The 14,252-nt window shown below is 42.4% G+C and overlaps 1 protein-coding gene across 1 annotated transcript; it reads right to left on the bottom strand.

The window, feature by feature from the left end:
* Nucleotides 1-8,828: 8,828 nt before the first annotated feature.
* LOC122004040 (heme-binding-like protein At3g10130, chloroplastic) lies at nt 8,829-9,663 on the bottom strand. The gene has a single exon (XM_042558987.1). The coding sequence runs from the start codon at nt 9,473-9,475 to the stop codon at nt 8,885-8,887; it is 591 nt and encodes a 196-aa protein (XP_042414921.1). The 5' UTR covers nt 9,476-9,663; the 3' UTR covers nt 8,829-8,884.
* Nucleotides 9,664-14,252: the final 4,589 nt, after the last annotated feature.

The raw sequence follows: 14,252 nt of genomic DNA, 5'->3' as shown, positions 1-14,252 counted from the left end.
AGTACATCAGTGGACGAGAAGAACGTACATGACGTTCGAGGGACGAGAAGCTAGAGCGGAAGTCTGCTCAAGGAGAAGGCCGAAATTGGATTCGGGTGAGCCTTATTTCGGTTGACCGAAATCACCCAAGCGAGCGGAATTGGAGTGTAAGATCCGGACCGAGGCGAGCAGCACCGGAGCAAAAGGCCTGGACTGAAAAAGTCAACGTGGTTGACTTTGAGGATCCGAGCGCCCGGAACCCAACTTTTGTTATCATCGACGTGGATGTTGACTGTTGCGTCAGGGATATAAATCTATCCCACTCCAGGCGCTTGGAATCCTTCCAGGCGCCCCGACCAATGTTATAAATATAACCTTAGTCCAGAAGCTGAACAACAACAAGCAATTTGAGTTCCAACACTTGTGCGCTTCACTTTGTTAGTTTAGCTTCATCTTTTTGTACTTTCACTGCTGTAAGAGGCTTTTCTGCCTAAAGGAGATACTTAGTGCGATTCATTTTCTTGGATTAACAACCTCCTTGGTTGTAACCAAGTAAAAACTGTGAGCCTCGTCTTTTAGTTTATTTCTTTATTTTATTTTATGCAAGTGTTCCTTTAAGTCCGAGAAGGATTTATTTTTGATTTTGTGCAGAGCTACTTAACCCCCCTTCTAGCCGGCCAACGGTCCCAACAGTTCACGGGTCGGAAGCTTAGGGAGTGGTGTGAAGGCTATGACATCCAGCAGACATTCATCTCAATGGCCTACCCCTAAAGCAACGGCCAGGCGGAAGTCACAAATCGAGAGATCCTTAGAGGCTTACGAGCTCGACTCGACCACGTCGAGGGCAGCTGGGTTGACGAGCTCTCGAGTATCTTGTGGGAACTTCGCACGACTCCAAAGGAGGTGATCGATGTAACATCATTCCAACTGGTGTATGGAGGAGAAGCGGTGATCCCCGTGGAGGTTGGGATAGAATCCGACCGAGGCGACTCTACGACGAGGGAAAGGCCGAGCGGAGGTTAATAGAGCTCGACTTGGTGGATGAAGTACGGGATAAAGCTGTCATTCGACTAATGGCATACCAATAGCTAATGAGGTAGAACTATAATCGAAGGGTGATCTTGAGGTCTTTCCAAGTCGGCGATCTGGCCTGGAAGAGAATCAAGCCAGTCGGGGACGTCACCAAGCTCGAGGCGTCATGGGTGGGACCTTACACGGTCATATAGAAACTTCGCTCGGGGGTCTACTGCTTGGAGGACGAAGACAGAGACAGCTTGAGAGGCCATGAAGTGCGAATCATCTCCAATCCTATAGGCCGGGGTGAGAGGTGCGTGAGCAAATATAGATGTACTTAGTATGTGCCTTCTAGATATAGGACAGACATGAATAAAAACCAAAGTTTTCCAGACTCTTGAGCCGATCGACCAAGTTAAAAGTTGAGCGGCGACCTTAAACCCTTGTCATCATCAACGGTCGAGCAGCGACCTTAAACCCTTATCGTCATCAATCGTTGAGCGGCGACCTTAAACCCTTGTCTACATCAACAGCCAAGCGGCAACTATTAACTCAAGATTGACCTTGTCTTCGCGGACTTGCTTGATCTTGAGCGATGGTGCAGTGAAATAAAGTCAAAAATTTGAAAAGAAAAAGCCGAATGGCGCAAAATAAAGGATCGATATTAAATAAAAGGGTACGTCGAACGGGCGACCATCCATTGATACTCACATTAAACTTACAAGTGCATGAAGGGCAACATTCACTCAAGCAATCTCACTCCAGATAATCCAAAGCATCGTCAGGCAATGACTCAGTCAGCTTGTCCCGACTGATGACCTTACTTGTCAGATCGGTTGGGATGTAGCCGCCTTTATTCAGTTGGTCGAGCGTCCCGTTGATAATAAGGTTGAATAGACGGAGTGCCCAATCAGTGACCTTGTCATTAAAGATGTCCGAGCGGATGTAGGCCCGCTTCATGAGCTTGAACCTACTAGACTCGGTCCCTTGATACGTCATCAGCGTCGATCGGGAGGGTTCTAGCTCTGCCTTCAACGCCGCCAGATCCTTATCTTTCGAGGCAAGCTCTCCATCTTTCACCGTGAGTTGAGTCTTCGCGGTGGTCTGCTTGGCCTTCAGTGCGACCTCAGCCTCCTTCAAGTTTTGAGCCAACACCCGAAATTTCTTATTTTTGATCTCCAATTCCTCGATGATCTGTAGCTTCCTGGTGTTGGCCAAGTTGAGCTTGGACTCGAAAGAGCTGATCTGTTTATCAAACCGAGCCAATTGTGTAACCTGCTCGGCGCCTCTACTTTTCTCCACCTCCAGCTGCTCGGGGCTCTTACTCAGATCGGCTCTTAATTGAGTCATCTCTGCGCTCATCTACTCCATCTGCACCTGCAAAGCCGCTGCTTGGCCACTCGGGGCGCGCAACCGTTTAACTTCTTGCTTCAAAAAGACGAGCCTTTGGCATATGGCTAGGTTTTCTACCAAATACTGCGAGGAAGCATAAATTTATTAGGGTCGAACGCCGATAAATAGGAACATCCAAGTACAAATACTTACCCCAGTAGACATCTGAGCATGACTGTCGACGAGCGCCCCTAGATGCATGATCGCAGCTCAGGCCCGGGCATCGACCCATATATGTGCGAGTTTCTCCTGAATAATTATTTGGTGCTCAGGAGCTCGAGATTCAATGATGTCAGAATCATGCCACTCATCCATAGGCAAATGGATAACTGCTATTATATGACGCCGACCACTCGGAGCGGACGGGGCTGAAGTTGCTCTACTAGTTGACCGAGATGTTGACGCCGGTCGGATACAAGACTACTGAGGCTTCGGCAGTGGAGGCAGTATGAAAGTGACCGGCGGCGCGCAGATGGTTCCTTGTGGCAGCCCGGACAGGGAAGGCATCCGATCAGATGACAAGGACGTATGGGAAATAGTCGCCATTTGAGCAGCAGGCATCGAGGTTTCACCCCACTCGGAAGGAAGGCGCGGGCTGCTTCTGGTTGGGGAGTGCATCACGGAGGAAGCGGATCGGGAGGCAGCCTCCATGTGGCGCCTCTTTCGGCTTATCAGTGGCTCCCCGAAAGAAGCTGATTTCGAGGCAACCTTGACCGGAATCACCATAAGTCGTTCTGGTGGAGGAGTCGTTGCACCAATCGGTTCACTGGTAAGCTCTCAGTGTCACCTCCGTTAAACCTAGACTCGATGGACATGTACCAGAGCCCAGGGACGGAGATGAGAGGTTGCGAGGAGCTTGCCATTGGAAACAAGGTCGACAGGAAACAACGAGAAAGTTTGATTGACAGAGAGGACGCTAAGAACAATGACAAAATTCGAGTGAGGAAACGGAAGCTTACAGAAACAATCGCCGGAGAGGAAGAAGAAGCAAGGCGTCTACGGGAAGCTCGAAGATGAAGGCACACAAAATGAACACGACGACGATACATGTGAGACTTATAAATCTCGCGGTCAATCGACTCGACCGTCCGATCCAGACTTACAAAAACCTAAAAGCAGATCCAACCATTGAATTTGAAAAAGCGCACATCGCGTCGCAAGCAGATATCTGCTTATCACATCGAGTGTGTGGTGGCAGTGTGGGGCACGTGTCCTTCGATCATCGAATAGCATTTAATGCACTTAATTAAAAGGTATGACTGTGTACTCGACCATAAGTATCAAGGATTTGCACGGGCTTCGAGAAATTTGGATGACGTCAGCCAAGACTGCACTCGCCTAAGGAAGCGTAAGGAAAGGATGCCAAATTTGTCAAGTGTTGCATCTCATCGCCTCGATCGATGCAAAGCATGGGTCACAAGGCTGAACTTGGCAATGACAAAATGAAGTCGAGCGGTGTTGTTTTATGGGTCGATCGACAATTAAGGATCGAGCCTACTTGGAAATCACCTAAGGCACCACCTATTCAGTGAGTCGGACTTGCAGTCTCCTTTGACTTGTAACACCCACAAAAAGAAATTATAAGATAAGTATATGAGTGTTATTTGCTTTAGAACATAAAAGAAGAAGAATCAAAGAAAAGAAGAAATAAGAGAAATAAAAAGAAGAGGTGAAGGTTTGAACCTTGAACCTCCCACCAAGGATAGAAATAAAATTTATGTATGTTAACCACTAGGATAATGAATAATATGTGAAAGGGAAATGATGGGAATTGTAGTTGAAAGTAAAGTTAAAATTTAGTGAAGGAATAAAGGGAAAATCAAGTGGCTTTCTTCCCTTGTTTACCTCTTGGTTAAGAAAGAAAAGTAGCAAAAGACAAGTTGTCTTTCTCCCTTTTCTTCTCTATTTTCGTGGGGTTTAAGAGGGAAGTAAAGAGATGAATTTAGGGAAAGGAATGAAGACATATTCTCATTAAGAAAATACATGCATGAATTAAGGAGGAAGGGAAGCAAAGTTCATTTTGGTAACTTCCACCTACTTAGCATAAAAGGGAAAGGAACTAAAGGATTTCATTTTTTTCCCTTCTCCCTCACCCTTGCCGAGACTAGCATCCTCCTCCCTCATCTCCACAAGCCAAGTTTAGGTTTCTCCCTAAGAGAAAACTAAACTACAAGAAGGAGCCTTCAAGGTGTGCCTTTCCAAGCAAGAGAAATCGAAAGGAGTGCTAGAAGAAGAGGCTCCCTACTTCCTCTTCACCAAGGGTACCATTTCTTAAAGATTAACAAGTGATTTCTAGGTAAGCTTCCCCTCACCTGTGGTACAATAGTTTGTATGGTTTTTCATGGAGTTAGATCGCTTAAGAACCTAGGACTTGCCTTAAGAAAATTCGGCCAAAAGAAGAAGAGGAGTTTAAGAAAATTGTAACTAGATATGCTTACTATTTTTCTTGTGATATGTATTTTATGTAAAAGGTTAATCTAAGGTTTCCATGCTAGAATAAATGATGAAAACTTAGATCCATAAGCTTTAAACTTTCGGCCAAGCATGAACAAGAAGATTTGGTAAGTTTAAGACTCAAACTAAGCATGTTCCTTATTCTTGAATTATGTAACCTATGATAATGATGTTGTTAACTTTTTCTCTTACTTGTATATTATTGAAACTCCATTTTCATGCCCATGACTATTCGGCCATGTAAGAAGAAAAGGCATAAGAGAGTTTTAAATTTAGGGCTAAGCATGCTAAGATTTTTCCTAAGACAAGGTATGAAGTTTTATGCCATAATTGTATGTTAGTTATAAATCCTACTTCATGCTTATAAGGATTCGGTCATGATGGGATTTGAAGTCTAGGAAAAATTTAAACTAAGGCTAGGAAGCTCATGACTTTCTTGATAAAATAATATGAAACTAGTGGATGTTTTTATGGTTGTTTGTTGCATAGAATTTTGAGTACATGTAAATTTCAGCCACACTAAGTTTTAAAGCTAGTAGGTGTAGATTTTTAACTAAATTTATTCATGTTGCTCCTTGTTATGATGTCATGAAAATTGTGTAAGGTTTTTCCATGCTTTTAGGCCATATGAAAAGTAAAAACCTAACTCACATGTTTCGGCCACCTTGGAATTTAAGGACTAGGAAAACTTAGAACCTAACTTATATATGTTCATGATGCTTCTTGTGGTAAGTACTATGATATATAGTTATGGTTCCATGCTCTTATGCCACTAGAAATGTAGTACATATTTATTAGGGTTCGGCCAATAATAGTACAAAGGCCTAGAGAAAAATGTGAAACCAACTTATATATGCTTATGATGCCTTGTGATATATGCTATGAAATGTAGTTGTGGTTACCATGCTCTTATGCCATTATAAACCTAATTCCATGAGTTGTAGGTTTCGGCCACCTTGAGTTAAGGGGTCTAGGAAGCTTGGAATTTAAAACTAATAGGCTTATGTTGTTTCTCATGAAAATGTATAAGATATTGGCTTAAGGTTCAACACTTCCATGCTACTTGTAACCTAGAAGGAGACATGTTAGGGTTCGGCCATGATAGGTTTGGGAGCTTAAGGAACTTAGAAACCAAACTAAATATGCTTAAGTGGTTCCTTATGAAATATGATATGATATGAGTTTAGGGTTTACATGTTTGCATGTTACTTAGAACTTGTTTGCTCTACATGTAAGGTTTCGGGCATGAAGAAATAGAAACCTAGGAGGGCTTAAAAATTTAGGTTAACATGCTTATGACCTTTCATATGCTAGTATGTGAAGATATCATGAGATTTTTATATTTGTATGTTGTTTAGAGATCATGCCTCTATTCATGACTTTCGGCCATATAAGTTTAGTGACCTAGATGTACCTCACATGCTATGAATGAATTATGAAATGGTATTTAACGATTCCATGAATGGTTATGTCTTTTTTATGATAAGTGATATGCTCCTTTATATATGCTTATGATCCATGTATGTGCTATGTGCTCAATCATGCATACTTTAGTATATGATAAAAATGATATGTTCATTATGCAAGCTTATGTTTCATGCATGTGTTGTGTGCCCAAATATGCATGCTTTATGATATGCTAAGTGATAAGTTCATGATGTATGCTATGATTCATGCATGTGCTGTGTGCCAAAAAAAATGCATGTTTTATGATATGTCAAGAAACATGATATGCATGTAAGAATAAGAACTACGATATGTATGACATGCTACTTTACTTTATGTATGGCTTGTACCAAGGGTGGACTCCATAAGCGCCCCGGGGTCGATGGACTAAGAAACGGGCCTCGTTAGGGATGGGCTCCTAAGTGCCCCTAGGTCGATGGACTAAGAAACGTGCCTAGTATGTATGCCTTGTAGGGTTCAAGACTTGCTACCTTGGACCTACATAGGACGCGCACATTTATGTATGTGGTACAAGTCGGGATCCCAATCATGTTGAGATTATGTTTAAGTATGTATTGTATAAGTTTTCAAAGACATGTTGCATATGTTGCATGATATATGTTTAGGACTTTACCTTGCTTATGCTTTATGATTATGCCATGATTTTTATGATGATGTTATGCTATGACAGGATACACTTGATGATCACGTTTATTATGCCATGATACTTTATGTTATGTATGATATGCCATGATATGTTGCTTGATATGTTGAAATTGTCTTTATACCTTATGACTTGTGATCATATATGCTTTACGGTTTTTGTGAGTAGGAAAGGAACTTACTGAGCCATGAGTGCTCATAGCTTACTTTCTTGTACCACAGATAAAGGCAAGGAATGGATGTACTAGGGGAGCAGCAGGAGGGCTTGAAGGATGTGTGCGATAGTGGACTGGCTAAAAGAAATGACCTGCTTTCATTTAATAAGAAATTTGCCATGTTGATGTTTTTTACTTTATGACTCCATGACTTTAAGTATGTGTTTGGTATTAAGACCCAAAATTTATGATAAGTATGCTATGTGGACCTTTTATGTCTATTGTGATTTTTAAGTAAGAAAAAGGTTTTTAAATTCTCTAAGTAAGACTTCCGCTGTGTTAAGTATGTATGTGTCGCAAAGTAACCCCCGTCGCCTTAGCAGGAGGGGCGGGACGTTACATGACTAGACTTGAGGGGGAGGCTTGTGATACTGTGATGAAGAGCCTACCTGACACGAGTCAATTGCCACAGTGTAGGTCAAAGTCAAGGCGGTCAACACTAGGGCGTAAGCAGGGCTCGTCTGCACGACCCGAGCGGGAAAAGGCTACATCGACCGATCAGAGAAACCACTGTCCGACCATCCATCTGGGTGAACCAGCGTCTGATCAGCCTGGTCGGCAAGAGAGCAGGCCGAGCATGCCACTCGTCCGACTCAGGGTATGGCATTGGCATCATACATATTACTGATAAACAGATAAAATAATAAAAGAGAAAAAGACTGAGATATTTAATAAGGGGAAGAGAAAACAAAGGAGAACACTCCATTTATCATTGAATACGAAGAAGTCAAGACAAAGATACTTTCTGTCGGTAATTAATATCATTAAACAGGTAAAAATGAAATGTCACTAAGAAAGATATAAAAGAGTATGCTAGGTACGAAGAAAGGCAAAATTCATCTTTGCCCCTATTATTTTCGATTCCTCTTCTGTTTCTAACTTGAGCGTCGGAGGGTCAACGCTAGGAACCCTTTCTTGGTTTGATTTATTGTACAGATAGGAACGAGGTCTTTATCCACTCAGTAAAATTGTCACATCTCCGATTTTCTAGTTTCACGATCTCGGATAAGATCAATAATAATAACAATTATTGTCATTATTTTAGCATCTAAAGATATTTTAATAACTTTAAAACTAATATTTAAAAAAAATAATAATAAATAAACTAAAAGGTGATTGAATTATCTTTTGAATTTATTTATTTTTATCAAATTTGATAAATAAATGGAATTTATTTTATTTGAACATGATTTGTTTAATAAATGAATTGATCCTTCCTAATTTATCAAAGGTTTTGATAATTCTTTGATAAATTAATGTAACAAATATTAAAATAAATTCACCAATTTATAAAGATAAGAGTCATTAATTTTTTTTAGTTTTTTATAATTTAGGTATTCAAGTTTTAATTTTAAAAGTAATTAATCTAATTATATGAAAAAATTTCTACTGACTAGTAAATAAATGAAAAAGTGCTGGACACAGCTGGGACCGTTACTCGGAGGCAAGAGTCGCGAATTTAAACATATGGATGGATCGTGTACAATAACTAATAAATAGGTTAAAGCATTAAGGAGAAATTAGGGTTAATGATTAACTTATGCCAGTAACATTATTTATTAACCCTCATTATATATATATATATATATATATATATATATATATATATATATATATATATATATATATATATATTGTATTTGATAGTGCACAATAATGTTTTCATTTCAGTCCCTAAAACAATATTTAATTTCATTAACTCTCCTGTAAATTTAATTTGATCAGTCTTCCACAGGGAGCATAACTTCATTGGTCCGGAGTGGGGGCAGCGTCCACGGCGGGTTGTACCTCGCCAGCACGTACTCCCCCACCACTCTCCGCCCGTCCCGCTCCAAGCTCATCCGCAGCCGCTCCACTCTCTCCGCCACCGCCGCCTCCGTCGCCACCCCGCTGAACCTCGCCACCGCGTACTTCCCCGCGGCCTCGTCTCGCACCGCCACCCGCTCGTCCAGGGGCGCCGGCGCCTCATCCGCCCGCGCGTACTCGGACGACGGCAGTACGAACCGCATCGTCACCTCCCCTCCGCCTTTTCCACCGGCGGTGAGAACAGGGGCGGTCATGGCGATCTTCTCGCCGGCTGTGATGACGGGGGCGGTCATGGGGATCTTCTCGATCCGGCGGTTCTGGGGCGGGCCTAGCGCCCCTATGTAGTCGGCGAGGATCTTGAAGCCGGCGTCGCGGTCGTGGCCGGCGGGGTAGGTGACCTCGGCTACGACGCAGGGGGAGTAGCTCCGGATCTCGTAATCGGGGCAGGTGTGGAGGACTTCGTATTTGGGCGTCTCCACCGTGATCTTCCCCAGCAACAAGCCCATCTCGTCCTCTCAGCTTCGGTCGAATGGAACTGAGCGCGGCGTCTATTAAGGTTAGGGTTTCTTGCGGAGAAAGTTTGATCTTTTTTGATCGATTTCATGATTTGTGGTTTGGGACGATGTGTGTGGTGGGAAGTGAAGGACTAGACGTGGAGTAGGCTACGCCATGATTAGAGCAACCTTTCTTCGAGTTCATTCGATACTACATCATATGTCAACATTAAAAAAAAAAAAATCGACAATTTACTAAATTTTTAAATTTATTAAAAAACTTAATGTACTTTTTATTATTTATCAAAAGAGTGCATTTTTTTTCAAATGTAATTATTATTTTATCCTTCTGATAATCTAATTTTTTTATTATTTTTCTTTTCTCCACTATTTTTCTTTCTGTTCTCTTTTTAACTTGCCTACAGAATATATGAATAACATTACATAAGATTTAGTTAATTTTTAATAACATTTTAATACATTTGAAAAGTCAAAATAAACAATATATAGTATATTTGAACTCCTTGTAATCTCAGAAATCCACTAGAATTGAAATAAGTGTAATCGGATCTCTCTAGGTCCATCAATGAGTTTCGATCAAAACTCACTAATGGACCTAGAGAGCTCCGATTGCATTCATTTCAATTCCTATGAATTTTTGATGTTGTAAGGAGTTCAAATATGGTGTCCATTATTTATTTCAACTTTTCGTAGATGTTAATATATAAAATCAAAAAAGCGTCAAAAAGATCCACATTAGGACTGATATGATTCCATATCAGGCCCAACATGAGTTTTTTTGACGATTCTTTCATTTTACATGTTAACATCTATGAAAAGCCAAAATAAATAATGAACACCATATTTGAACTCCTTGCAATATCATAAATCTATAAGAACTGAAATGCGTGCAATCGGAGCTCTTATGGATTTCTAAGATTGCAAGAAATTTAAATATGGTGTCTGATCCTGTCCGAGAGTCGAGGCGATGGATGCTGGGGACTTGGCGCTCCTGTTGACCGTTGGTGGACTTCTCGCCAAAAAAACCTGCAACCACAGCAACGTTAGTGCCGAGCCAGGGAGGGGTTCCCTGGCGATGACCCTCTGACGCTCAAGTCAACCACCGGTGATGTAGAAGAAATGAGGGAGCAAAATGACAGGGTAACTATAACTACAGTAGAGATTATGCATACCTCCATCGAAGCTTAGGGGTCCTTATATAGGACTCCCGGGGAGCGCATGTACGTTCCTCGAAGCGTGCACGCTTCTCAAAGCATAGCATGAAGAGACGTGTCAGAAAAGTGTCCTTGACACCATACCTTAACGATCTGAACATATCTCTGACAAGATAGCGGAAACTTCTGTCATACGATCTTCTGCCTAACCATGTCGCCAAGCATGCCGTCTGTCGGTGGCACAGGTTCCTAGAAGGATATCCTCTAATCCTCCTTTTGTCTGTTACAGGCCGAGCGGAAGAGCCGCTCGGCTAGCTATCGACCGTCCGGGCGATCTTGTCCTCGGGTCGAGTGGAATGGTCGCTAGGCCAACATCCCACTGTCCAGGCTCCGCTGCTATGCAGAACAGAGAAGTTGTGTCTAAATGTAGTCTACTCGGTCGTCACTGTTTTGCCGATGTGAGTCCGAGCGGGTTGAGCGCTCGGACCATACTTTGTCTGTTTGAGCGATGGAAGCTCGGTACATGACCGAGCTATGCTAACATCTGCTTCATGTAGGCTCGGCGATTCTTCCTCCCAATCGGAAAAGGGGGTTGCCCGATCAGACAATAATATCGGGGCATTGACCAGCTTGACTTTAACCTCCACCATGTCATTGACCACCCTCCTGATCGGGGCCCCTCATCATCATCAGATCAATGTCCATTATTTATTTCGACTTTTCATAGATGTTAACATGTAAAGTGAAAGAATCGTAAAAAAAACTCATGTTGAGCCTGATATGGAATCATATCAGGCCCGACATATTTGAACTCCTTGCAACCTTAGAAATCCATATGAACTTAAATAGGTGTAATCGGAGCTCTCTAGGTCTATCAGTGGATTTTGATCAAAATTCACTGATGGACCTAGAGAGCTCCGATTATACTCATTTCAGTTCCAGTGGATTTTTGAGATTGCAAGGAGTTCAAATATGCTATCCATTATTGATTTTGGCTTCTTCAAATGTATTAAAATATTATTTAAAAATTAACTAAATCTTATGTAATGTTATTCATATATTCTGCATGCTGGTTAAAAAGTGAAGGGAGAGAAAAATAGTGGAGAAAAGAAAAACAGTAGAAAAAGTTAGATTATCAGGAGGATAAAACAGGAATCACACTTGAAAATATGCGCTTTTTGGTAAATTATAATGTAACGTATGTCTTTTAGTAAATTTAAAAATTTAGGTGCGCTGTTTGATAAATTGTCGAAAAAAAATCCTATGAGATAACGGATTTTTCTTTAAGAAGCTTTACACATCTTACGACTATTAAAAAAAAAATTCTCAACAAGTTGTTAACTATTCCTTTAAAATAAATTAAAAAATATTTTAATAGTAAAAAAATGAAGGAGTCGCTCCACAACCATGGAGCGACCCCTTTATTTAATCGAAAGAGCTTTCCCAGTTAGAGCCGTCAATTTGGTTCAGGCCCGTCGGGTTGGCCCGCCCCGCCCCGCCAAAGAATTTAAGTGGGTTGGGTTGAAAATTTATCAACCCATCATTTGGCGGGCCTAAATGGATCAGCCCGCGCGGGTCCAGGCGGGCCAACCCGAGGTGGGCTCGGGTTGGCCCGTGGGCTTGATTAAAAAAATCAAGCAATATTTAAAAGTTAAAACTAGATATCCAAGGTTGAGATTTCAACTATCATTGTAGCTACAGTAACATAAAAGCTAAAGACGGAAAGACCTAAAGTCCTAATTCCTAAACCTGTAAACCAGTAAACCCTATTTCCCACCGCTTCGACAGACTTCATCGAATCGCCACCGCCTACCTCCACAGATCCACTGTCGTCCACACTCGGCACTCGCACTTGCAAAGTCGCAGCCGCAGGCGCACACGCTGCAACCTGCAAGCACCTGCTGTCGAATCACCCCGCCTACCTCGTGCTAGCACAGTCGCACGCATCAGTCATTAGCGCCCAGCGCCTCCCCAATGCTGTGGGTCGTGGCTGTGGTCCGTGGAGTAGAACGACATTCCGCCTCGTGCATGTCTGCCTCAAACCTATAGAGTGCAAAGAGCAGAGTGCTTAAAGAAGGCAGTCCGATTTCAATAGACGATAAGCTTGAATCCAAGTTCGGCAATCTCCGACTCTCCAAGCTCTTGTTTGAGACTTTGAGGTAAGATTTTTGGCTTCCTTTCCTAATTTCATTCTATTTGCCAGTAATCTATAGCCCCTATTCTAGTATTCTCTAATGTTTTAGCATTTGTTGATTGTTCTGTTGTTCTGCAATAACAATACTAGTTCTCTCTTTTGATGCGCAACATATCTGGTGTGTTTTGAATTTTGATTGATTTCATGATTTGTTCTGCAGTCCAGAGGGCTAACACAAAAATGAATTTAGGCTATTCTGCTATTGACATTTAGAGTTTTGTTTGATTTGTTTTATTAGAAACTTAATTTATTGTATTTCAGATTGATTTTGTAATGGACTCTGCTTCTCAAAAGTAAACTGTTATTTTAGATGATGAATTGGAAAGTGCTAAGCATGACAAGGGGTCAATTAAAATGTCCAAATAAACTTCTGATATTCGGGTGTATTTTAAGAAAATCAAAGGGGTTGATAGTATAGATAAAGCTGAATGTATTGGATGTAAAAAATAGTACAAGTATGGGGTTAAACAATATGGAACTTCTACGTTGTGCCGTCATCTTAAAATTTGTGACAAATTAAAGTTTAATGATGTAGGACAAATGATTCTTGATCAAGATGGGAAGATGAGATCTAAGAAAATAAATCAAAAGTTGTCACGTGAGTTACTGGCTTGTGCAATCATCAGACATGATTTACCATTTTCATTTGTTGAGTATGATGATATTGTTGAAACCCCAAGGTTGTTTTGATGTGATCAACAAGTTAAGTTAGGTCCTGCGTTGTTTCTAACCTTGTGTCTAAGTGTGCAGGAGCTTAGGAGCACAGGTACTCGAGCGGAAGACGCAGCTAGCGAGAAGGACAGCACGCTGTGCGTCCGAGGGACGAGATGCTGCGGAAGAGTAAACCGGCGGACGAGAAGGAAGTGCGCGCGGTGGTTCCGAGGTACGAAAGCCGGAGCGGAAGATTGCTCGGGGAGCAAGAGACGCAGCTAGCGCGAAGGTCGGCACGGGATACGACCGAGGGACGAAGTCTGCGGATGACTACGCTGGTGGACGAGAAGGGACACGCGGTAATTCCGAGGGACGAGAAGCCGGAGGGAAGCACGCTCGAGAAGACCGGAAGATGGGTTCGGGTGAGCCCTATTCCGGATGTCAGAGATCACCCAAGCAAGTTGAGCCGGAGCAGAAAGACCCGGACCAGAGATGAGCTGAACCAGAGAAGAGAGCACGGACCAAAAGTCAACTGGGTTGACTTTTGGCTCCGGGGTGCCCGGAACTATCTGGGGCGCCCGGAACTATCCGGGGCACCCGGAGCTGTCCGGGGCGCCCAGAAGGGACTTTTTCACAGGATCGAGCTTTGACTCGATCCAACCGTTGGGGGATAAATCTTATCCCCCCCAGGGCGCCCGGAACCCATCCAGGCGCCCCGACCAAGGCTATAAATATAGCCTTGGTCCAGAAGCTTTTCAACAATCACGAT

Source organism: Zingiber officinale, chromosome 7B (assembly GCF_018446385.1).
Source record: "Zingiber officinale cultivar Zhangliang chromosome 7B, Zo_v1.1, whole genome shotgun sequence".
NCBI lineage: Eukaryota > Viridiplantae > Streptophyta > Magnoliopsida > Zingiberales > Zingiberaceae > Zingiber > Zingiber officinale.
Note: the sequence above shows the minus strand (reverse complement) of the source record. Positions and strands in the feature narration are given on the sequence as shown.

Coding starts and splice junctions, on each gene's coding strand:
- LOC122004040 (XM_042558987.1), bottom strand. CDS start 9,475: ATGGGCTTGTTGCTGGGGAAGATCACGGTGGAGACGCCCAAATACGAA.